A 24,687-nucleotide genomic window follows, 5' to 3' on the forward strand; every position below is an offset into this window, starting at 1 on the left:
CATAGAGTGATGTAAAGACTAAAAGCATTTGTTACTGTTGTATTTTCAGTGTTTTTCAACAATGACTTTGAAATAAAGTGACTGTTAATGATTATAGGACATGTCTCTTGCCTCTAAATGTTCCTCTTCCATTAGATGAAGAACAAACCTGCAGAGAACAGTGGGGGCCATTAAAGAAATGGTTTTACCAGGGACCCTGCCCAAAACTCCTCCTCTCACATGTTCCGTGCTCTTTAAATCCTCCTCGCTCACGTTATTTACCTGTGACGACAAACTTCACCGCCCACTCTTCCATGACTGCCTTCTCCTGCTGGGTTCTAGTTCCTGTGTCCACAGCAAAGCCGTCCAGAACCATCACAATCTCCCACATCTCTAGCTAATGATGACACAGATTAACTCCATACCAAATGAGCTGCCTGCATGTGGACAAGGGCTACATTCGTTCATTCACTGACTGAAACAATTGGTTCACGGTGGGTCCGGAACTTACCTGGAATCACTGGCCGCAAGGCGGGAACACACCCTGGAGTTGGCACCAGTCTTTCGCAGGGCAACACACTCACACATTCACTTTTTTGAGTCACCCAGTCCACCTACAAATGTGTGGTTTTTGGACTGTGGGAGTAACCCGGAGGAAACCCATGCAGACACAGGGAGAACACACCACACTCCTCACAGTCATCCGGAGCGGGACTTGAACTGTGACACTACCTGCTGTGCCACTGTGCCGCCCTAAAATGCTACAGAGATAAACTAAAGAAGACTGAAGAATATTGTAGTATAAATTTTATTTTACAAAACACACAATGTAAATGACATTCAGTACCACAGATACTCTTTGTGTTTGTGTTCTCACTTGAGCAATGAAGGTGGGTGAGTCCCAAATAGCTCCCTACACCCTATGGGGGGGGGGGTCTTATAAATTTTAAAGATAGCGTCCACTAGAGGGCACTGTGACCTGTCAGACTGAGTCTAACAACATCTAAAATTTTGAATAAAAACATACAGGACACTCTGAAGACACTGGTGTGAGGTTTTGCAGCTCTGCTCTTCTCTTAAGCACAGACTTGTTGATGTTCTTGAGCTTGTCCACTAGAGGACGCTGTGGCTTATGGAAAAGGAGTAGGTAGAAAAAGACTTAGTTTTATCAACCATATCTTGACACTGTTTAATTCACAAGCTTGATTTATCATTATATATTTAGTGTAACTGGGAGGAAGTAGACCCCCACCCCCCCATACATATACATGCTGTTCCAAAGATTCAAGTTCTAAGATGTCTGTTCTGATTTATAACTTGTTTATCTACATACCAAGCATGTCATACATTTTGATTGAGCAGCAACATTTGTTTCTCACCAATTCACTAATATATATATTTTTATTTATCTTTTTTTAAGGCTTGTCTTGATTGAGCGGTGCTCTTTCATTTTCAGTCAAGAAAGTGATTCTTTTTTTTTTCCACCCTCGTTTTTATGCTTTAATTTTTCACAAACCCACTTTCATCTTTTTCTCTTTTAGAAACAATCAATTTATTCATTTTCTGTCAGCAGTGCACTACTTTCCACTTGTGGAAGCACATCATAAATCTCTGTGTGTGTGTTGGTCGTCCTCTAGTCCTTCATCAGTGACACAGGACGCTGTCGGCTGGATGTTTTTGGTCGGTGGATAATTCTCGGCCCAGTAGTGATGCTGAGGGGTTTAAAAACTCCAGCAGCACTGCTGTGTCTGATCCACTGAAGAACAGGATGAAAGGGGGCTAACAAAGTATGCAGAGCAATGGATGAACTACAGTCTAATTGTACAAATACAAAGTGCTCTGTGTGTGTGTGGTCAGTGGAGCTGAAAGAATGGACACAGTGCAGAAACAAAGTTGTCGTAATGTTGTGGCTGATCGGTGTTTGTACTCAATCACTCACTCACATACTCACTCATTCATATGCATGGTTACACATTCTCCACTAGATGGTGCCACACACTCACAATTAGGGGCTGTTCCACAAGGGGGTGCTTTTTCAGTGCTTCCCATTTTCATGTTCTCTTCTCCACGTCCCTCATATCAGACTCGCTTGACTAGAGGCGGAGTCTCTCCAGGGCTGCGTCCTTTCTGTCACTGTGTACACTCTCAACCTTCTTCCTCTCCTCCTCATCCTCATCATCATCATCATCCTCCTCCTCCTTTCTCGTATATACACCGTGGCTCCATACGCTGACACAGACAGCACCAGAGCAGCTCCAGCTGCAAGAAGCCCTGCCCCAGAGAGCAGTGAGTCCAGCAGCAGAGCTCCTCCACACAGCATGAGCGCCAGACCAGTGGTCAGTAGGAGCAGGGGGTCTACGGCCCCTCCGCTGCGGAGCTGCAGGACCCTCCTCCGGCTCCGCACGCATCCCATGTCCTGCACGGCCGAGCTCAGCAGCTGTTTCAGCAGGACGCCCAGCGCCAGGACGCACAGTGTGGAGCCCACTGCCAGGCGCCACAGCGCAGAGTGTCCAGCCACCCAGCCTGCTGACCACAGCAGGAAGACCCCTGCCAGCCCCAGCCCCAGAACCACCGCCACAGAGCAGCCGTAACAGAGCAGTGACTCGCACGGGTCTCCAAACCACCACAGCTCCACCTGCTCCTCCACGTCCCGGCGCCACAGCCGCAGGGGGTCAGGCACATGCTGCACACCAGGCATCTCACCCTGCAGGAGGTAACGGTATCAGAAGCCAAAGTCTTTCAGACATCCATTCTTGAGAAACTTAAAGGTGCAATAGGAAGTTTCACCTGAGTGCTTGTCTGTGTTATTGTAGTTCACCTACATAGCCACTAGAGGTTGTGCATGCCAAATCCAGACCAGTGCATTAGTCAAGGCGGCCTCCAGTGGCCAAGCAGATGAACCACAAGAATCAAGACAGCCACTAAAGTCTGGAGTGCTTTAAAGGAACACTCCTTAATATTTTTACCTTATTTTATTTACCTGTCGTTTTATAATTTAACGACAGCTTCAAAATTTTGTGATGCTCCACTGACTGGTAATAGGGAGAATAGAACCTCTGCGGTTGCGACTCTGGAGTCTGCAGAAACCGCACTATATATTTTGGAGGAGGGTAAGAATACCCACCCCACCACCAATTGATTTCCATACATTCATTCATTCACTCATTATCTGTAACCCTCTTCCAGTTCAGGGCTGCGGTGGGTCCGGAACCTACCCGGAATCACTGGGCACAAGGCTGGAAATCACCCTAGAGGGGGCACCAGTCCTTTACAGGGCGACACGCACCTATGGACACTTTTGAGTCACCAATCCACCTACCGTGTGTTTTTGGACTGTGGGAGGAAACCAGAGCACCCGGAGAAAACCAATGCGGACACAGGGAGAACACACCACACTCCTCACAGACAATGAGAAATAGGGCAAGAAAATAATGTAAATAGTCACAATAACAATAATTCTAAACAAATACATAGAAATACAACATTAAAATAATGTACCAGTAAAATATGGAAAATAATAAAATAATTAAACTGGGGGAAAAACAACTTCAGTTAAAGGAATGTACAGTAAAATGAATAGGGTACATTTCTCTAAACACAATCACAACCAGACCCCTCTCTGTTACTCTGTGACTCCACGCCACGGAGTTTACTGTACTGACGTTTGCTCTGAGAGTTTGCTCACCTTCCGTCATTCCTTCTTTAGATGATCCATTAGTGTTCCAGTAGAATGGCAGTGAGGGGACAGCGGGAAGTTCCTCCTACGCTGGGCATCAGCTGCTTCACAAACATCTACAACATCTCCATGACCTTCTCCTTCTGGCCCTTGAGCGCTTATATGTCCAGTGACACCTCTCTCTCTCTGTCTGACCGCCTACTCCTTTCTTTCTTCACAGCTATCACTCACTGTCAGCGGTGTGTAATGGGGGCAGCTGACCGGTGGCTGGCGCCGAACCCTCATGACGATGGATGATGGACCCTTGGTGTTGTGCTCCTGTTCGGCCCTAATGAACAATAACAGTGGGAGAGGTCTCATTTGCTCTGCAGTGAATAGTGTAGCTGTGAACATTGAACTCACACACTCTCTCTCTCTCTCTCTCTCTCTCTCTCACACACACACACACACACACAGACAGCACTGGGGGGCTCAGAAAGGCGGTGGGCAGACGCTCGCCCGCGGAGCAGCAGTGAGATCTTTCAGGGCATTGTGGGAGACACAATAGTACGAGCAGAGGGACACATCGGCCCTGATGTCACGCTGGACAGAATAAAGGCCCCTCTGTCTCCCAGGGGATGCTGTCATTCACGTGATCTAAACCCAGCAACAGAGACGGGCTGAGACCCCTATAGCCCACCCTCACTCACTGTAACACACACCCTGAACCAGCACTTTCACAATAAACTCCCTCTGATCTCATAACATCATTCGTCTACTTCACTGTGGAAAAATAAAACATACTGATCATTTAGGTGCATTCTGTAGTTCCATCTGTTGCTCTGCATACATTGTTACCCCCCTTCCCCACTGTTCCTCAGCACTCAGGACCCCCACAGAGCAGGTGTGATGTGGTGGTGGATCATTCTCTGCACTGCAGTGACTGCTGGTGATGGTGTGTTAGTGTGTGTTGTGCTGGTGAGAGTGGATCAGACACAGCAGTGCTGCTGGAGGTTTTAAACCCTGTGTCCACTCTCTGTACACTCTGTGAGACACTCCTCCCTCGTTGGTCCACCTTGTAGATGTAAAGTCAGAGACAGTGGCTCATCTGTTGCTGTGTGTCAGTCGTCCTCTGGTCCTTCATCAGTGACACAGGACGCTGTCGGCTGGATGTTTTTGGTCAGTGGACTATTCTCAGTTCAGACTCTGAGGGGTTTAAAAACTCCAGCAGCACCGCTGTGTCTGATCCACTCACACCAGCACAACACACACTAACACACCACCACCACCTCAGTGTCACTGTGAAATAGAGCTAACAGATTATGCAAAGTAACAGATGGACTACAGTCTGTAAAATTAGAAGCACAAAGTGCTTCTGTAAAGTGCTCTGTTTATGTTTGTAATTTAGTAAAAAGTACTTACGTTTCAATGAGTTCAAAATAAATTTGAAGAGTTCTGTTCCAAAAGGAAGTTTGGAAGAATTACAGCTGATGAATATTTGAAAACATATTTATTTTACTTCATATATTTATTTTATTGTTATAAAGGTTGTATTAATTGTGATATAACAGTGTTATTATTTGTACGTTTACAGCCCACTCCCAACGTCATACATCATGAAAAAGCAGCAGATACTGAAAGCAAATACGCAGCAGAAATATTAAGCTATCTGGTGTTTAAATATATATTTACAAATTCCAACGCGATGACACTCGCCCTTTCAGAGCTTCAAACAACTACAGTAAAGTTTTCGGCTGGATGTTTGTGGCTGTTTGAAGCTGTGTTCACGTGGTCAGTGCTGGGAGTTTGGTGATGGCCGAAGGAGAGGGCAATGACAGAGTTTGGCTGTGACCCTGCAGTTCATGTCTGAGTCTCTGAATCTCCAGACGCTGAAGCTGAATAATCCGCTCTGCCTCCTCCTCGAAGTTCAGCCTGGACACAGACGCAGCTGAGGCAGACGCTGAGGGGGAAGCAAAGAGGAGAGGAGAGTCAGACCTGAGGTCAGTTTTAGAGGAGACGTAGGAGGCCTGTCTCTGGTGGTTCTGGGTTTGTTTGTCCACTGTAGTATTTCATAGCAGTGTGTCGTTCATACTCCAAATACCACACACTCCCCACTGCACCATTGGAGCTGCATCGTCAACATTGTGATTATATTTATGATGAAGATACAGCTTTTTGAATGAGGCACAATACCGGGCAGCCAATCAGAATGGAGCTCATTTACATACATCAGCTTTAAAGGGTGCAGTGTGTGTGTTCGTGTGTGCATCTAATCATTAGTGTATTTGTGTGTATGTGTTTGTGTGTTCATTGCCCCTAATCACTAGTGTGTGTGTGTGTGTGTGTGGGTGTGTGTTCACTGCCCCTAATCAATAGTGTGTGTGTGTGGGTGTGTGTTCACTGCCCATAATCAATAGTGTGTGTGTGTGTGTGTGTGGGTGTGTCTTTACTGCCCCTAATCACTAGTGTGTGTGTGTGTGTGTGGGTGTGAGTGTGTGTTCACTTCCCCTAATCACTAGTGTGTGTGTGGGTGGGTGTGTGTTCACTGCCCCTAATCACTAGTGTGTGTGTGTGTGTGGGTGTGTGTTCACTGCCTCTAATCAATAGTGTGTGTGTGTGTGTGTGTTCACTGTCCCTAATCACTAATGTGTGTGTGTGTGTGTGTGTTCACTGCCCCTAATCACTAGTGTGTGTGTGTGAATGTGTGTTCATTGCTCCTAATCACTAGTGTGTGTGTGTGAATGTGTGTTCACTGCTCCTAATCACTAGTATGTGTGTGTGTGTGTGTGTGGGTGTGTGTTCACTGCCCCTAATCAATAGTGTGTGTGTGGGTGTGTGTTCACTGCCCATAATCAATAGTGTGTGTGTGTGTGTGTGTTCACTGCCCCTAATCACTAGTGTGTGTGTGTGTGTGGGTGTGTGTTCACTGCCCCTAATCACTAGTGTGTGTGTGTGTGTGGGTGTGTGTTCACTACCCCTAATCACTAGTGTGTGTGTGTGTGTGTGTGTGTGTTCACTGCCCCTAATCACTAGTGTGTGTGTGTGTGTGTGTGTGTGTGTGTGTGTGTGTGTGTGTTCACTGCCCCTAATCACTAATGTGTGTGTGTGTGTGTGTGTGTGTTCACTGCCCCTAATCACTAGTGTGTGTGTGTGAATGTGTGTTCACTGCTCCTAATCACTAATGTGTGTGTGTGTGTGTGCATGTGTGTGTTCACTGCCCCTAATCAGTAGTGTGTGTGTGTGATTGCTGCACCTAGAAAATACTGATCTCAGTCATTTAATCAACTTTTCCCAGGACACACTGTGACCCGACCTGGTTTACGTTGGATGCTGGTGGGTGTCTTGACCATGTTCTTCTTATTTAAACCCGCTTGGCTCTCGTAGTCACGGACCTGGGCTCGGACCACCGTCAGTTCCTTCCGCAGATCATTAATCTCTTTAATTAGGAAGACGTTCTCCTGCACAAAAACAAAACAACAGCATGCCCTATGGACACCCTTCACTCTACTATGTCATTACATCCAGCAGTGAGCCACCCCTGAGTAGTCGGGGCAACTACGTGAAAAAACAGTGCTTCACTGATCAAAAAGTGAAAGGAACATGGAACTACTAACAACCGCGCAGGAGCACAACACAGCAGGTCTAACGCTCTGTTACCTGCATGATCTTGACATTGGTGGCTCGGTGGACCTCGGTGTCTTTGGCCAGTTTCCTCTTCAGAGACGCCACGTTCCTCTCGAGGTGCTCTCTCTGGCGGCTGTACTCTCTCTGGATGTCTGCGTCCTCACCAACTATCTCCACCTAATGTGAAAAGCACTCTCAATCTGCTAGAAATGTACTGGGTTTTGTGTGTGTGTGTGTTTTTCTCACCACGTCTGACTGCTGGACGTAGCGCTCGTACAGCTCTCTGATGCTGTCTTTCAGTTTCCTTGGCTCCTGGATGAACCCCACACAGTTGTGGAGGTCAATTTTGAACTTCCGCACCAATGCCTCCATGCCTCGGACCTGGACAAAGGGCGGAAGTCGCTCTCTTAGTTTCAGTAATATCACCATTCATTCATTCATTCGTTCAGTCATTCATTCATCTCCTGTAACTTATTGCTCTGATCAGTGTGACAGTGGGTCCGGAGCCTACCAGGAATCACTGGGGGTGCAGTAGGTACACAACCTGGATCAGACCATCAGCGGGAATCACACACTCACTCAGTCACTCACACACAGTTTCTGACTCAGGTACAGAAGTGGAGCATGGCAGTGAGTGTCCCACAGCACAGCTTACAGTCTCTTGACTAACCCTCTGCATCTCTTTGTGCATCTCTTTGTCCGTGGCTTTGAGTTTCAGCTTTAGTTCAGTGATGGCCAGCTCCAGCTGAGTGTTCTTCTTATGGAAGTGCTCCAGTTCACCTTCCATCTGAAAAAAAAAAAAAGAAATAAAAAAACCCCCAGAAACGGTAAGGAACCATTTACAAATGCTGAGTGTCTTCTTAAACGGTTGTACAGAGTTGTTTGGTACAATTTTACAAAAAAAAAAAAAACGACTGAGTTGTAAATTATAATAAATACACTGTGGCAATATTTTTGTAGGTTATGTGGTTATGCTGCTGCTTCCACATGTGGCTGTTGGCAGATGTTGTGTTGCAATAGAAAACGACCCAGAATCAATTCATTATTTGACCAGAGGCGCCACGGCTTTTACACACAGCCATATTAGTCCCACCTCCTGGATCTGCTCCTTCTTCTCCTTGATCTCATTCTCCCTGGGCTCGATTTGTTTATTCAGATCTGTGATTTTGTAGTCCAACACGAATTTGATCTTCTCCTGCTCCTGCCTCTTCTTCCTCAGATCGTAGATGTGCTTTTCCTGCATCGAAAGAACAGAGACCCTCTGAGCTATTGTTCAGCTCTGTTTCAGATGCTTTATGACCAGCTTCTTCCATAATTTTACACCAAGGGATGACGGCCCTCAGCTATTCATCTCTGACAACTATATTACACACATGCTGCAGGTTTCCTATTATAAATCCTAAAAGTGACTGGCCTTTATCCTACAAAAACACTGGAAACATAATCCATCTATTGATTTACGAGCAGTCAGAGGGAGAAACACAACAGAGGACCATTACTCTCCGTGCTGTGGTCACACAACCTTAAAGGGACGGATTACACTGTTTCTCTCGCCCCAAAATATAGTTCCTCAGCCAACACTTTGGAGCCCAGGGTAGTATTTACAATGTGTACCATACTGTTTCAGCTAGGCAACATATGTTTGAACGGTGGCACACAGGGCCCAAACACGAGAATTTTGGAAGCAAATAAAAGACTTAAACACACTAATAACAATAATAATAATAATAATAATAAATATAAATCAATGGGTGGACACTGTGCAATAGCAATGAAAGGGAAAGAAATAAGTGCAAAAAATCAAATTAAATATAAAAATAAGGATAAAATAAAACAAAAGATAAATTAACAATAAAAAAAGAATAAATAGAAGCGGATTTCTCATATTTGCACACAATCTATATGCATCCTGCCTCTTCGTCCCACGCTTTTCAAAATGAAAGGAAACTGCACTGGAGGAGAACTCTATTCATTTCCTTAGAGGACTGGCACCAGCAGAGAAAACGTTCTCTAGGAAAACTACTAATAATCAGAGCTAAACTAATCTGTGTGGTATATGTAATATAACATCAGAGCTTTATAGACAAGTTAAACACACGACACGTAGAAAGTGACCACAATTCTTGACCTCGTCTTTTAAAGCTGTATCCAGGGGGAGTTTATGTGCATTACAATGATCTGTGCTCGTGTTGTAGTGCCTTTAGGACCCCACCTTGTCCTGGATGGCCTCGTCTCTCTCCTGAACCTCCCTCTTCAGGCCGAGGATGTCTTTCTCCAGAGACTTGATGACCGCCTGCAGCTCCTTCTGCTCCACCTTCAGCCTCTCGATCTCCAGGTTCCTGTCGTCAATCTCCCTCTGGAGGCTGCTGAACTGCAGCAAGACACGTTTACAACAAAGGCTGTGTCACAGAGATGTCTTTACCAAGTGGAGATATGTCAACATTGCCCTTAGCATATTATAGTATATTAGCATATTATAGTCTTATTGACTCCAATGAACCACTGGTGGTTTCAGACTTGTAATTTCACATTCTCTGCTTCATAACTTTCATATTTTATGAAATATATGCATGATTAAGGTGTCATATGAACGCTAGAACTGTCTTCTTTCCAACGGGGTGGTGTAATTTATGTAAATATAAAGACAAACAATGAGGAATCTGCCTTAAGCAAACCATGTACAACACTTATTTTTAAATAAATAAATAATAAAAAAAGATATTTTTTTTCATCTTTTGTATTATAAGGGGAATTGCATTTTATAATACTATATTCTTAACGGCCACAAGAGGGCACCCTAACCATTCATTTAACGCATTATTCAAGGTAATGGAGCACTGTTTGACACAATTTTGACACTTTGAATATGTATTAATTATATTTATTATTTATTTTTCAGAAAGGGCTAATAGCTGCACACTTAGTAAGTCAATTATTGCTTGTTAGAACCTAATATTGCCCAATATGGCTTTTCACGGCCCAAACATTAACCATGCAATATATATTTGTAGTAATTGATAAAACAAACTGTATTTTTTTTATTCTACCAAAAAACTATTTTCGATGGTCAAAGGGACACTATGGGACACCACATGTGATGCTCTGTTTAGACTTAATATATAAATATCAAATACATACATTTGGAACACTCAAAATCTTTTCTGGTAAAATTTTACATATAAATCCACATCTGTGGATCCCAGTTGATGTTTTTAAAGTAATTTATAGTGTAAAAGAAACAAAAGAAATTTGACTGTCTACATTTTTTGGCATTTAGGAAGAAGTAATAATCATTCAACTTTGGCTAATTAACTTTGTAATTTCTGAAAAATAGCCAGGGACTAACAAATTCAAAAGTACCCTGTAGAGCAGAGGTATTCAAACAGTTTCTTCTAAAAAGCAGCACATGGCACATAAGACCTTCTGCCCTTTACAGCTCACACACTCCGGCTCTGGGGGGCTTCCTCTCCTCCTCCTGGGGTCCCTAAGCAGCCTATTCTCCATGCTGCTATATTTAACACTAATGTTTACTCTATTCATTCATTGTCTGTAACCCTTATCCAGTTCAGGGTGGCGATGGGTCCGGAGCCTACCTGGAATCACTGGGCACAAGGCAGGAACACAAGGCACCAGTCCTTCACAGGGCAACACACACTTACACACACACCTACCAACCTCTCACCCATGACACCCCGTTACTTCCGAGTCCCAACAGCTTAAATACCTCTGCTGTAGAGGATGTGCTCAGTTCCTTTCTCTTAGCGAATCAAATAAATAAAAGGAAACCACAACACACCTTTTTCTTCATGATCCCCGTCTCTCCCTTCAGCCTCAGATTGATCTCTTTCTCTTCCTGTAGTTTTCTCTTGAATTTATCGCGGACCTCTTGCAGCTCAATGTCGGCGTCCACCTCCATATCCTTTTTCGCCTTCTCGAACTCAATCACCTGCTGCCGTGACTCGTCCTGGCACTAGGGGTCAGTGTGCACAGAAAGGGGTGAACAACTCAGTGCTAAGCATATACCATTACTCGCATGTGAAATTAATTATAATATGAGTAGTTTACATAGAGGTAGACACCAAAATGTAAATCAGTGGTTTATTCCCCATTTAAAGTGCCAATATGCTAATTTTTACGATTTCTGTGCCGTTGTAAAGAAAAACTAGGTAGGATATGATATTTTTGCTCCAGGGTTCCCCTACAATTGCAGAATGTAAGTCATTTTTACAGCACCATTCTGAAATAAATGGGAGACGTAGTGAGGGGGGGGTTCCTACCCTCTTCCAAAAGTTACATAGTGCCGTTTCTGCAGTGCTGAACCCGAAGTAGCAATGACAGAGGCGCTATTGTCACTGTCACAGCTCAGTGGAGCATCACAATGATTTTGAATCTGTAATTTGAAGGTAAAAATATTACCTACTGTTCTTTTAAGTACAAAAATAATAGTCATTTATTTTACACTGCTGTCTTTATCCCTTACAATAAGCATGTATTACTTTATGCTTTTAAGACTTATACTCTGGCTTCTGTCTGGATGCCCAGCACTGTGCTGATGTATGTAAATGAGCTGTTTATTGTGACATCATTCATTCATTCAATGTCTGTAACCGCTTATCCAGTTCAGGGTTGTGGTGGGTCCGGAGCCCTCCCGGAATCTTTGGGCACAAGGCAGGAACACACATACACACTCACACCTACAGACATTTTTAAGTCGCCAATGCACCTACCAATGTGTGTTTCTGGACCGTGGGAGGAAACTGGAGCACCTGGAGGAAACTCACGCGGACACGTGGAGAACACACAAAACTTCTCACAGACAGTCACCCAGAAGGGGACTCAAACCCACAACCTCCAGATCCCTGGAGCTGTGTGACTGCGACACTACCTGCTGCCCCACCATGCCACCCCTTGTGGCATCATAATAAGTTTATTACAAAAACATGAGAAGTGACATTAAACATATTTCCTACAAGTATTAATGGACCAAGGACCATGCCCAACTGTTAAAAGACCAGGCAATAACCAAACTCTTGACCCTTGGCATTATGGTGTCCTCACCTGTCCCAGGATGAGGACCTTCTCCTGCAGCTTAGCCTCGTAGAACTGTGAGATCTCTTCCAGGGCTTGGACCTTGCCATCCTCTAGCTGCTTCAGCTTCTCCTCGTAGCTGTCCTGCATCTTTTGACACTTCAGCTGCAGCTCCTGGTGCTTCTCATACTCCAGCAACAGATTCTGGTTGTTGGTGGACTCTGTGGACGCAAGTTCCTTTTCGATTTAAAGCTCACAGGTGTCTCAAGTAATTGAGAGCTTTAGTATGAATGAGGGATGAAGACCCTAATCATGACGAAGCCATTTCAGAAGATGAACGATTGATTGTGTTCCATCATTTGCTTATTCACATATAATACATTCTCTGTGAAGCAGAAATGCATATGATCACAATAGCTGTTATTTACCCAGGTCCTGTTGCTCCATGCTATGTCTCTCAATGAGTTCATGCAGAGCCTTCTGGTGGGCAGCCTCCTGCTTCTCCTTCTCTGTTTTCAACACCTGCCGTAAAACACAGAGCCAGATTCAGTCTGAGGAAGTCATACTTTGCTGAAAGTCATGCAAAGTTTCTCTAAGCCCTGTGAAATTAGAGCTCTAACCTGGTTTTCTGTCTTGAGCATCTCCATCTGCTGGATGAACATCTCAGTGAGCTCCTGGATCTTCTCGTTGTAGTTCATGTCCTTCAGCCGGAGCTGGTACTCGTTCTCCATCTTCAGCTCCTCCACCCTAGTCTTCAGCTCCAGCATGATCTGATTCTAGAAAGCGAAATACAAGCTCATCTTTTGAAGCTAGATACCTCACTTTATAACACTGGGCTACAGAGCTATAAACTTCCCCATAGTACTGGGCTGTGGGGCAGTGAAATAGTGTTCTCTGGAGTGATGGGGTTCCATCTAATACATGTAGAACAAATTTCAGCCCTGGAGAGATTAGCTTATTCAGTTCAGGGTCGCAGTGTGTCCGGAGCCTCCCTGGAACACACCCTGGAGGGGGCGCCAGTCCTTTGCAGGGCGACACATTCTCACACACACTTTTGAGTTGCCAATCCACCTTGACCCTAAAATAATATCACAAAATATCAATTTGCAATAACAATGTTATTGCCGGTATGACAAAACATTGACAAATAAAAGTATTATTTTCAAGAACATATTACTGCAACTTATCAAATGTTACATTTTTATTTTAGTGTGAATATAACAGTTTCAAACATTCAGTAGAACTAATACAAACACTGTAACAACAGTAACTTACAAGGCCCAAAGATTCAGATTTTCTATTAAATAAATAATAAATCTACCACAAAACTAAAGCACAGAAAATGTAATGCATGCATATAAACAGTAAATGTAAAAAATTCATAAGACTCACAGTAAATAACAAGATAAATACAATGAGGTGCTATGTGGAGCCAGTGAAGTCTATGGAAGCAAATCTGTCTCATCAGACTTTGAAATATTACCACCTTTGAATTTGTAACACTGATTTTGTTTTATTTAATTTTGATTTTTTTTCTGAAATTATGCATCTGAATTTTGTTGCTTTTGAATTTAAGTCTTCAGATTTCCATCTCTGAATATTTTGCTTCACAGTTATGCATCTGAATATAACTGCTCTTGAATTGAACTCATGAATTTTCAAGAACACATTTTCACTGTTATTATTCAAGGTTAATAAATTCAGATCAAATTCAAGCTTAAAAAATTCAATATTTTACGAAGTTGCTCAAATTCGACAGGCCAAATTCAGATACCAAAATACGAGTTACAAAAAAAATCAGATACACATCCGGGATACAAAGGATAAGCAATCGATTCATTAGGATTTTCTCTTTCACCTTGATGCTGCACTATTTGCATTCTGTCGCCGCTAGATGGCGAAATACGAACACAACTTCCACACCGTGGAAAATATACACGTTTAGCTTCCTTCTGCGGATATTATCTCTTTATTTTCAAAGTGTCTCAAAAATCTGAAAGGCTCACTACAGACACAATATAACAGACTATTGATATCCTGAAGATGAAGAAGTTTTACTGTGGGATTTTTTTTGTAATGGCCCTGTGAACACAGCATGTGATATGACAGAATATGTGGGGAAATTGTGCACACATTTCACATGACAGTGAAAACATGTTCTTGAAAATTCAAGAGTTCAATTCAAGAGCAGTTATATTCAGATGCATAATTACGAAGCAAAATATTCAGAGGTGGTAATATTTCAAAGTCTGATGAGACAGATTTGCTTCCATAGAAGTCTTTCTGCTTGGTTTAGAGATCACACTAAGCTCCCCTCGCAGTAGTACTGGGCATTGTGAGCGCAAATCAATATCACGATTAATAGTACATTTTTCCTCAATTACGATTAATGAATTTTGTTTTTGTATTTATGACCCTCAAAGTTCAGTGACAAGGCCTGTGCTGTAAATGTGCTCCAGTATTAAAGCTGGGATATTTTCCCTAATGTCGCTAGGAGCTTGTTCCTCTCTTGTTTTCTGAGCACTGTTTATAGTTGGTGTGTGATGTGCTTTGGCTGAAACTGTTTTTTCTCAGCCTTTACATTTGACTTCTTTTTGTTCGGTGTCGTCTTAATTAAAGTCAAAACACAGCACGTCCAAACCACAGACATTGTGTTTGGTGCGAGCTGCTTGAGTCGCTCTGTCAGCCTCTGTGTTTAGGTTCTCCTCCATGTGGCAGATAGGGGCAGAGTCACGTGACTACAGCTTGGTAGCATGTTTTTAAAGGGACAGTACATGAACACACAGTGGGGACATAACAGAATTAAAAAATAGTTAAAATAATTTATATAATCAATATAGACAAGATTATGTTGATTAGAAATTCTGAATGTCGATTTCGATACATTTTTGATTAATTGCCCAGCCCTACAGTAGAGACCAATCTGTGCTCACCTTTTCCTCCAGATCCGACTTAGTAATGAGGATCTCCTCTGCGTAACTCAGTTCTTTGTCTCGTTTCAGTCCTCGTCCCTCCTTGTCAATGATTTTCCAGATAAGGAGACACCCGTCTTCCGAGACGGTCAGCAGGTACTGGTCATCAAACGTGACGACCATCTGTGGACAGTCAGAACTTCAATTAGCTTGACATTACTGAGAGTATACATCGGAAAGACAGCCTTTTCTGAACTTTCATACACACTTTGGTGATGGGAGCGGAATGGCCCTGGTACTCGGTCCAGTCCTTCTGCAGTGGTAAAGGGTATTTGATGGCCCTCACTGTCCCAATGGCAGTTCCTGTGAAGAGTGCTCGTCCAGAGCGGGTCATGGCGATGGTGGTGTACGCAATGTCATCAGAAAGCACTTCCCTCAGGATCTGCAGAAACACAAATACAAGGTTTGCATACTTACATTACACATTTAAAGCAACACTAGGTCAAAATTGGTACTTTTGCTCCTGTGCTGCCCCTACAGTTGTGGGGGTGGTGATGGTGGGGTGTCTCCAGCCTGTTTCGAGTAGTGCATATAGTAGTGCAGTTTCTAAAGTGCTGAGCATCGCAATGATTTTGAAGCTGTGATTTTATGATAAAAATACTACCTAGTGTTCCTTTAATTCTTAAAAGCAGCATTAAATGACCAATCAAACATTTTCACATTAAACTTTTATCAAACAATATTTATGATGTGATTAAGTGAGTAGTATTTTTATATTTTTACTGATAGAACAATTTTCGGCTCCATAGAGTGGCTCTGCCTTGTTGGGGCCAGCCATGTTTAAAATCCAATACATCCTGGCCTCTAGGTGTCAGTATAATGGCCATTTCATATCATGAGCGATTGCTCCTTTGAACTTGCCTGGCAGTCCTGGATCTCCTTCAGCGTGCAGTCGCTCCCCACAGCGAAGATGGTCTTAGTGTCGGGGGACAGGACCACGCCGGTGTAGCTGCAGGACTTCAGCACACTCTCAGACTCACGCTTTCCACTGAGAGCGTTCCACTCGTATACAGCTCCGTCCATCCCGCACGAGACCAGACGACTGTCGTCCGCACCCCATACGACTGACCGCACCTGAGGAGCCAATAGCAGAGTCTGGGTGCTTGGCACTACTGTCCATTTAGTTCATTTATTGCATTCAATGCTATTTATGTGTCAGGAGACATTTTAGAGAATGTGAGGCTATCCACACGCCTTAACTGAGAAAAGGAAATAGACACAAAAGAATAATGTTTACCCTGTAAACTGTGTGAATTGTTTTGTTAAAGGTTTTGCCTTTCCACGAGTCACGTGCACCACCTCCTGTACTCCTGCAGAAGAAGACGTTTTCAGATCTCTAGTGTTATCAGCATGAGGTATCAGCGGGGAACTCTGCTGTGTCTGACAGAGAGAGGATGACCTCTCTCTGGGCCAAATGCTTGAACTCTAGATGTTATTAAACTTCAGCGATGGCAGCTGATTCATATCAGATGGCCAAATCTGCTCTGTTGATCTTGTTCTATTTTAGGGGTCAGCCATATGGCACTGATGACTTTCTCCAAAAACAGCTGAGCTTTACTAAATGAGCTGGACATTTTTGCACGTGGACATTTTTGCAGTCCATGTAGCACAGCAGCAAAACCTTAGCACCTTCATATTCAGTGCACTTTCTGAGAACAGAAAGAACAGAGAAGAGTGGAATGTGTAATTCCTGACGAATATCATCCTGAAATTCATTCATCGATTCATTTTCTGTAAGTGCTTCATACTTTTCAGGGTCACGGAGTGTCCAAAGCCTACCCAGAATCACAGGAACACACCCAGCACAGGACGCCAGTCACTCCTCACAGACAGTGACCTGAAGTGAGTGTCAAACTCAGGACCCAGAGCCCCTGGAGTACTGTGGCAGTGACAGTAACTTTTGGGCTACTGTGCCCTGCCCTGAAATATTACTGTCTTCATTTTTATTTGGATTTTCTGTTGTACAAACCTTCCCATTATGGCCCTTCAGGTTCAAGATGTTTTCGAATGTGGTGGTGGAGTAGATGTGAATCACGTTGCCGTTGACAGCTGCGAACATGTGTCCCCCGTGGCTGAACACACACTGTGGAGAGACGAAGCACACCGCGGTTTAATTCACACACTCACTTTGCGAGAATTTGTTTCAAAAGACATGGTCACACGAGGGACACAAAAGAATCAGAACCTCTCTGCAGCCGCGAACGGTGAACTCCTTAAAGGTCCGGACGTCGTCGATGAGGAGGTTCATGAGACGGAGCTTGTCGGAGAAGCCAACCAAGATGAAAAGTCCAGAGGGGTGTAGGGCCACGCTGTACGACTCCTCCTGGAACTCCTTATACAGCTCCAGAGCACTGCATCAAATCAATAAACACTGAACAGAGCTGATTCACAGACTGATCACCTAATCAAAACACATACGTTATATACCTATCTGTCTATACCCATATAGTTCAAGCAATGTTAATGAGGTACCTACTTAATGCTCATAGATGACAGTAGCAATGAAAAGCCAATACAGTTTAATTGGTAACACCTTGTAGGTGTTCGTTCACAAAGCTACTTAACACACGCAATAAACAAGAACAGAGAAGAAAGAGAACCGGACAAAAGCAGCTAAAAACCAGAGCTTCTGCTCCTCGCTCCTCACTGCTGTGCACTCTGGGTCGGAGTGAACAGCGAGCGGCTCCTTATCACTTAAAGGAACAGGCGCTTAAAGGGCTGTTTAGATAGGGCGCGAACACTGCTGTGGGGTTGGTGGCATATGTAACTGTGTTCACTTGTGGAAACCTGTGAGAAAATATCCTCTTTAACACGAATAAATCTTTATTTACCCGACCAGGGTCAGCTAAATACCTCCAGCCCATGGGTCACATACAGTCCTCTGCTCAACGTCCTGCTAAATATTTCCTATATTTTATTGGCTGTGTGTTTTGCATTATGCATAACCTATTTGTGTTTATGCCAATAAAATTAGCATTTTTCAAATGATCCAACAGGGTGCGAAATCCTTGAGTACAGTTTTATCCAATAGCTGTGTGGCATCAGTTAGGTCTAGTTTTGCAGCGAGCTTCTTTCCAGCGACCTAAGCAGGAGCTGCACAGTGTGCCACAGGCGAGTGTGTGGTCAGCGAACAGATCTCAAAAGACTGAGGCTGCTTTCTGAAGGCGGGTTTGTGAAGGAACATAATGTCGATATTAGTATGGTGCCTATATGTAACAGTTGCAGGTTGTGTCTGAGACCATAAATGAAAATATTCATTTGATCCCCTGTATAGGCAAAGTTCCCTACCCCTGTTTTAAGCACAGGAGCTGCAGAGGAGCTGAGAATATTTCTAAAGCAAGCAGCTCAGCTCGGATCTCTGACACTGAGGATCAGCTTCTCTGTTCCTGCAGACGGTTCCTCACCACTCTGTCACCTCAGAGCACAGGCTTTAATTTAAATGCATGACTCCTTTTACTGGGTGAACCTTCAGATGCAACAGCCCTCAGATGTAAGCACTGCCCAGTCAAATGAAATACCACCAGGAGAAATGAGACAAAGTGCTTCTAGCCTGTTAAATAAATGAAAATATCCAAAACCAGAGAGAATTAAGAACTCGGAGAGGATGTGATAATGTGAAGCTGGCAAACTGCCTGTGTCCAAGTATCATTTGCCAAGAACAACTGGAGCAGGTCGTGTTTCACTCGAGCTGGAAGCCCTGTTCTTACTTATTTTCAAAGTTCCAGATGCGAACGGAGTGGTCCAGTGAGCAGGTGGCGATGAGAGGTTTGCGCAGACAGATGGACAGACCGGTGATAATGCCTGAGTGGAATGAGTGGGACAGGAACTCAAACTGGGCCTGTTCACCCTGGAAAAGCACAATGAATAAATATTAAATGCTACATGAAAACTTTCTAATAGAGAAGAGTGGATGGTACAGGGGGGAAATAAGCTTTTAAGCCATGCCCATGCAATAAAAACCCAGGAAAAACCACATATGTGGCATCTTTGTAAATAATATTCAGCTTGAAATGACATTGTATGGTTCCCTCTATTTAAAATGAAACTAAATATTTCTTGCATTTCTTAGGCTGTATCTTTATATTTAAACATGTTTTCCTGCTTAAAAACTTATTATTTTCTCAAATAATAGCAATGGAGATAAACAGTTTTTGAATGGTTCTTCGCAGCAAGGACTCATTTTCAAATTAATGTTTATTAATGTTCAGATTAATGTTGCAGTAACTGTTGCAGATACATCGCACATTTGTTGTGTTGTACCACCTTGCCAACTCTTCTCAGTGGGAAGTCAAGAGTGAAGAGAGTCTCTGAGATTAAAGAATGCTCTGCTTTAGGGAAGATTAATCATGACTAAATGGGTCTCCATGTATTCCAGCTGGTCAGTACCTTGCTCAACTCGGCTGAGGAGAGGGTGATGTTGTAGAGCTGTCCTCGGTCAGTGCTAGCGGCCAGGGTCTCTTCTGAAGGACTGATGCAGAGAGTTGTTATCTCCTGCTGCTCCGTCTGACTCGGCTCATTACTGCACGGGTCTGGAGGGATCTGAGATCAAACCATAGAGGGCTTAGTGAAGATGACAACGAACAAAGCTGAATCTCATGTTTTCCCATCCCTCATGTTTTTATTGTTTTATTTTTTTTTTATCACCTGCTGCAGAGCCACAACAAATGGCATATGGATTTTCATTTCTATAGTAGGATGCAATGCGATTTCAACCTGTTCCTGAGTGTCCTAAGATTAGCTATGCTGTTAATTATTCAGAAATGTAAATGAGATAGACAAAAATGTATAAAACTTACAAATCTGGAACAACCTGGATTTCTTTCAACAATAATAAAATAATTTTTATTGTCTTCAAAAATATATTTTTTAAATTTTCAAACACATGATTTTTGCTCTCGGTGCCATTTTGGGCTTCACAGTGCAGCTCTAATATAAACAGCTGTGAAATTTGGATATATTTATCTCATACACAGCTCCTCTTCCTGCACTAGAGAGGGTCTCACAGCATTTAAAAACACAGCAGCCCACCCTCGCTTCACGTCCTGTGGGTAATTATATACCACTATGTTTCATGGTCATTGTCGTCTGCTAGACATATTAGCATTTTCATAATAGAATCTAATGGAAAATTGTTAGCACTTTAGCCATTGCATTCATTGCAAACAACATATTTTGTCTTGTTCTTTTCAAATATTTCAAATATTTACAGTAGATAATCTGACCACAGTGACCCTGCACTCTGAGGGCTGAAAAGAATCTTGGGAGATTATGTTTTATTGCACATTTCTTTCTCTGTTTTGACTGAAAACTGAATTAAGTGCTTCTCCTTGTTAAAAATTTATGAGGTGATCAGTTATGTTTCTGTACCACAGCGAACCCAAGGCTAAATTTCAATTGTCTCCTACACCCTATGTAGGGCACAGGGCAAAGGTCTCCCTGTCAAACCAGTGTGCTGTGTGGGTGTAGTAGGGAATATGGACTATTTGGGACAGTGCCCAAGCTCCTCAACAGGGCTCTGCTTAAAAACGTGACACAGAAAAATGCGTCAGGGTTCCTCATTTATATTTCTTTGATTATAACATCTAAATGAGAGCTAAATGTTTTGAAAGAAACAGTAAAACAATATAAACATCCCAGTATTTGTTTCAGTTTCATGTTTATGTTTTATGGATATGTCCTTAAAATGGCACCTGCTATACACAATGACTTCACATGAAACACAAGGATATCAAGAAAGATACAACTAACAAATAATCTTGGCTGTGTTTGTGCCAAGGTGTGAGCTGTACTCACACAGGGGGTTTTTACCCTGTCATTTTCAACCCTCATTGCTCTCTAGCAGCTCAATGCGGAATAACAACATTGCACAAAGAGAGCCAGCAGGGTTACAGGGAAAATATATATATAATTTGAATATTTTTAGATGTATTCACCTTTATTTCCCTCGTTTTCTTGTAGTTGTCCTTCTCCTCTGTTTTCTCAAACAGACACACAGTGCCAGGGCCGGCAGAGCATGCAAAGCCTTTTGAGTACACTGTGATTGCCGTCACCTGTAGCAAAGAAGAAGGCTCTGAGAAGGTGTCTTCTGATTTCTTCTTCTCTTGTGATCTGATGGGAAAGGGAAAGGGAATAAGACACATCAAAAAAATATTTCTCATAGATGTTCTCTTGTAGTTTCAGTGCAAAACTAAAGAAGCAGATTTGGATGTCAAAAATCTACTCACCTCTCAAGATCCTGTGTGGAAGCCTTTCTGGCTACATTCATCTCCCAGTGCAGGTTACCTGACTCAAACACCAGCAGTCGTCCGGTCTCTGTGCCGGCAATGACCCTCTCCTCTGACATCCAGGCATGAGAGAGAATGTTCTGAGTCTCCATCTTTACAAAGTTGGACTGTTTCAAGGCCCCCTCTGCGTAGCGGAAAAGCTTAAACACCCCATTACCGCTCACACAGATCTGAGTGTTGTCATGAGGGTTAAAGCTAACCTGAAAATGAGGAGAAAGGTGAAAATTCTGTTCTGTATAAACAGGACACACATTACATGTCTTAAGTGTTTTCTTTTCCCTACCTGATGGATGGGTCCGGTGCTTGTGGTCTTGACTGTGGCCATCACCTTGTGTTTCTCCCACACCCAGTAGAACAGGGTCCAGTCAGGACCCCCAGCCTGGCCTAGGAGGTATTTAGAATCTGGAGAGAACGCCATGCAGACAAACTCCTGCACCTTGATCTCTCCTGCAGTCAGAACCTTCCTCTTGCGGCTTTGCTCCTGCTGCAGGTCATAGATGGTGATGGTGCCCTTCTCTCCGTGCTCGGACACTGCCAGATAGCGCCGGTTTGGACTGATGGCCAACGCGTGCATCCCCTGACTCCTCTCTGTGCCTGTGTGCGTTTTTTAAAGGAGTAATGAGTCATTTTTAGCAACAAAATGTACATAGTGCAGTTTCTGCAGTGCTGAGCCCAGAGTAGCAAGACAGAGACAGAGGCCTTATTTTCCCTATTAAAAGGTCATTTAACCCATCAGTGGCAGTGTACTTATACACACACACAAGTTAGCAACTGTAGTGCATGCACATATGGGTATTAAACACATACACATACACCCAGAGCTGTGGGCAGACACCATATAACCCAGGAAACAACTGAGGGTTAGGTGCGTTGCTCAAGGGTAATTCTGCTGTGGATATTGATGGAAGAGATAGCACTGTTAATTTACTCCCCCCTTTCTCTCTTTCCCAAGGTAGCTTCTCTAGCCTGTGAGGCTTTGAATGCATCCAGCCTCAAGAGCATTAGTGAGGTCAGCTCATGATGTGGTCAGTTTAGGACCGTAAAAGCCCTCTAGTCCATGCTTGGTTTGGTCTGGTGAGTTTAGACTATGCACAAAATTTCAGAAGGTGAAAGTACAAGACAAAGTTAAATTAATTCATCTAAAGCCTGAAGAATGAATTAGGGACTGAATGTTAAGCACTGAAAAAAAAACACAAATGAAAATATAAAATCCAGTGTTTAACATTGTTACAGTGTGCTTGTGGTGTTGTTTAAATGCTAGAAGGCATATTCTGAGTGAAATAAGCAGTCGGTTGTTTGGCTGAGCATGTCTCAAAACACAGATTCAGACAGACAGCATTTCATACCTCACATACCTAAGGAACCAATTGTCAACTTGGGGGGTGGGGCTTTCCAGTTTCTGTGGAGGTCTGGGTGGAGATAAATGTGGGGACTAATTGTTTATTCATAGATCTGTGAGCACTGAATGATAAGGTGTAGAGCTACATCTAAGCCACTTGAAAACATTAAGGTATTTTTCACATTTACTTCTCAATATTTAATTCTGAACAGAGGTGAGTTTTAGGGGTTAATTGATAACTAGATGTGGTACTTTATGCCAGACCAGTGTTTTTTATTGGGTTTCTCACGTTAGGGATTCACTCTGTGGAGCACAAATTGATTCATTTAGGGACAACAAGACTAAATCGGACACTGACATTATTGCTCAATAATATATTTGGGAAAAGTTATTAGGAACAGTTAGAGGAGTCTTTATAAAAGCCACAGGAAAATAAAAATGCACGTAAAATGATTAAAATAGTCTGTACCTCTGAGAACTCACCTGGAATAAACCTCTGCCATTTCTGATCGATGTTATAGCGCACACAGTTGTTTCCACAGGGGAAGAGCACGGTTTGTTCGTCGACAAAAAGCAGATTATTCTTGACTCCTGTCCTCAAACCGAAAACATGATGAGACTGCGCCACCACTGCAACCATGGCTTCCTTCAGACTCTTCACGTGGGGCGACAGAGGGAGAAAAAGACTTCTGTCGTAGAAATAAGTTAGCTATCGCTACCCCTCTGGCTTTTAAAGACTGACAACAGACTGCAGTCCCTTTTCAGCGCGGAGACTCAAGATAAAACAGAGCTAAACTAATCGTAAAGTACACCTGGAGTTTACAGATGTTTTATTATTACCTCTTTATCTCACCTTACTGGCGAAAAGGCAACGTATAGCAACACAGTAGTTCACAAGCTAATGGGCTGAAGAACTGCCACGGTTTATGGTAACCATGGAAACGACAAGCCATGTGTTACCATAGCAACAACACGCACACATAATAATACTACTACTACAAATAATAATAATAATAATAATAATAATAATAATAATAATAATAATAATATAGTAATAATAATATAGTAATAATAATAATAGTAATAAAAATACTTAACACTACACCTAACTCTAATAATAATAATCATTGTAGTTGCATTGTATTTATGCGACTGAACATCGTATTTTGTTTTTAAACAGATTTCCTATTTCTACTATCATCTACTTTATTTACACCTCTGTAATTGTATTGGCTACTTTGCCCTTGTCTCTTTTTTACTGGGTTGTTCTATCTATCTATCTATCTATCTATCTATCTATCTATCTATCTATCTATCTATCTGTCTATCTATCTATCTATCTATCTATCTATCCAAGTAATCTTTTTTTTCTTCATAAACATTTTGCTTCTTTTGCCTGCAGTGTATTTCCTTCAAGAATTGCAAATACAGTTGTTGTGTTTTTGTTAGTCCTTTTTCAATTTTAATGTGTTATATGAGCGTTGATGTTGGCATCCCATTAAATAAAATAAGGCATGTGGAGGAATTGATAATGCGTGGGAAGAAGATATTTATGAGTTTGAAACTATTTAATGAAATATTTAATTTGCAAGAACAAACGAATAAAGCATGATTTAATCACACCTAACAAATGTGGCCTAATTTAAGTCACTCTTGTGAAAAATCTCATTCTCATGCATAACCTTCTCCGTCTGAGTGATAAAATAATTCACAAGCACTTTAGACAAATGTATGTTTGCATTTGAGGACCATTCTAATGAGTATGTCAAGTATTTATCGGATTGTTTTATTTATTTTATTTTATTT

The 24,687-nt window shown here is 42.6% G+C and overlaps 2 protein-coding genes across 3 annotated transcripts; both read right to left on the minus strand.

Moving 5' to 3' along the window:
- Positions 1 to 830: 830 nt before the first annotated feature.
- Positions 831 to 4,377, minus strand: tmem125b (transmembrane protein 125b). Its single transcript, XM_066681955.1, has 2 exons — positions 3,665 to 4,377; positions 831 to 2,683 (listed from the first exon to the last, which is right to left on the minus strand). Exon 2 carries the CDS (start codon positions 2,675 to 2,677, stop codon positions 2,054 to 2,056), a length of 624 nt encoding a protein of 207 aa, XP_066538052.1. The 5' UTR covers positions 2,678 to 2,683; positions 3,665 to 4,377; the 3' UTR covers positions 831 to 2,053.
- A 346-nt stretch (positions 4,378 to 4,723) lies between these two features.
- On the minus strand, positions 4,724 to 23,790 carry cfap57 (cilia and flagella associated protein 57). Of its 2 annotated transcripts, XM_066681697.1 has the most exons (22): positions 23,365 to 23,790; positions 21,826 to 22,136; positions 21,483 to 21,742; positions 21,192 to 21,366; positions 19,645 to 19,797; positions 18,966 to 19,105; positions 17,444 to 17,609; positions 17,228 to 17,341; positions 16,120 to 16,332; positions 15,467 to 15,640; positions 15,220 to 15,381; positions 12,907 to 13,062; positions 12,715 to 12,808; positions 12,317 to 12,507; positions 11,055 to 11,228; positions 9,471 to 9,629; positions 8,352 to 8,495; positions 7,929 to 8,045; positions 7,505 to 7,639; positions 7,292 to 7,435; positions 6,948 to 7,092; positions 4,724 to 5,594 (listed from the first exon to the last, which is right to left on the minus strand). In XM_066681697.1, the coding sequence occupies exons 1-22, from the start codon at positions 23,519 to 23,521 to the stop codon at positions 5,419 to 5,421; spliced, it is 3,660 nt and encodes a 1,219-aa protein (XP_066537794.1). In that variant the 5' UTR covers positions 23,522 to 23,790; the 3' UTR covers positions 4,724 to 5,418. The 2 variants fall into 2 exon arrangements, 1 of the variants encoding a protein (XP_066537794.1); XR_010804223.1 differs by lacking the exon at positions 4,724 to 5,594 and having other exon boundaries at positions 6,957 to 7,092; positions 7,292 to 7,425.
- Between the last annotated feature and the right edge of the window lie 897 nt (positions 23,791 to 24,687).

Source organism: Hoplias malabaricus, chromosome 9 (assembly GCF_029633855.1).
Source record: "Hoplias malabaricus isolate fHopMal1 chromosome 9, fHopMal1.hap1, whole genome shotgun sequence".
In the NCBI taxonomy this organism is placed as follows: Eukaryota; Metazoa; Chordata; class Actinopteri; order Characiformes; family Erythrinidae; genus Hoplias; species Hoplias malabaricus.

Bases quoted from the DNA above. Each gene is read 5' to 3' on its own strand.
- cfap57 (XM_066681697.1), bottom strand. From the start codon at position 23,521: ATGGTTGCAGTGGTGGCGCAGTCTCATCATGTTTTCGGTTTGAGGACA. The intron at 11,229-12,316 runs GTGAGGACACCA...ACTGACCCCTAG, and splicing joins AGGTCCTCATCCTGGGACAG to TGCCAGGACGAGTCACGGCA. The intron at 8,496-9,470 runs GTGGGGTCCTAA...CTTTCGATGCAG, and splicing joins ACGAGGCCATCCAGGACAAG to GAAAAGCACATCTACGATCT.
- tmem125b (XM_066681955.1), bottom strand. From the start codon at position 2,677: ATGCCTGGTGTGCAGCATGTGCCTGACCCCCTGCGGCTGTGGCGCCGG.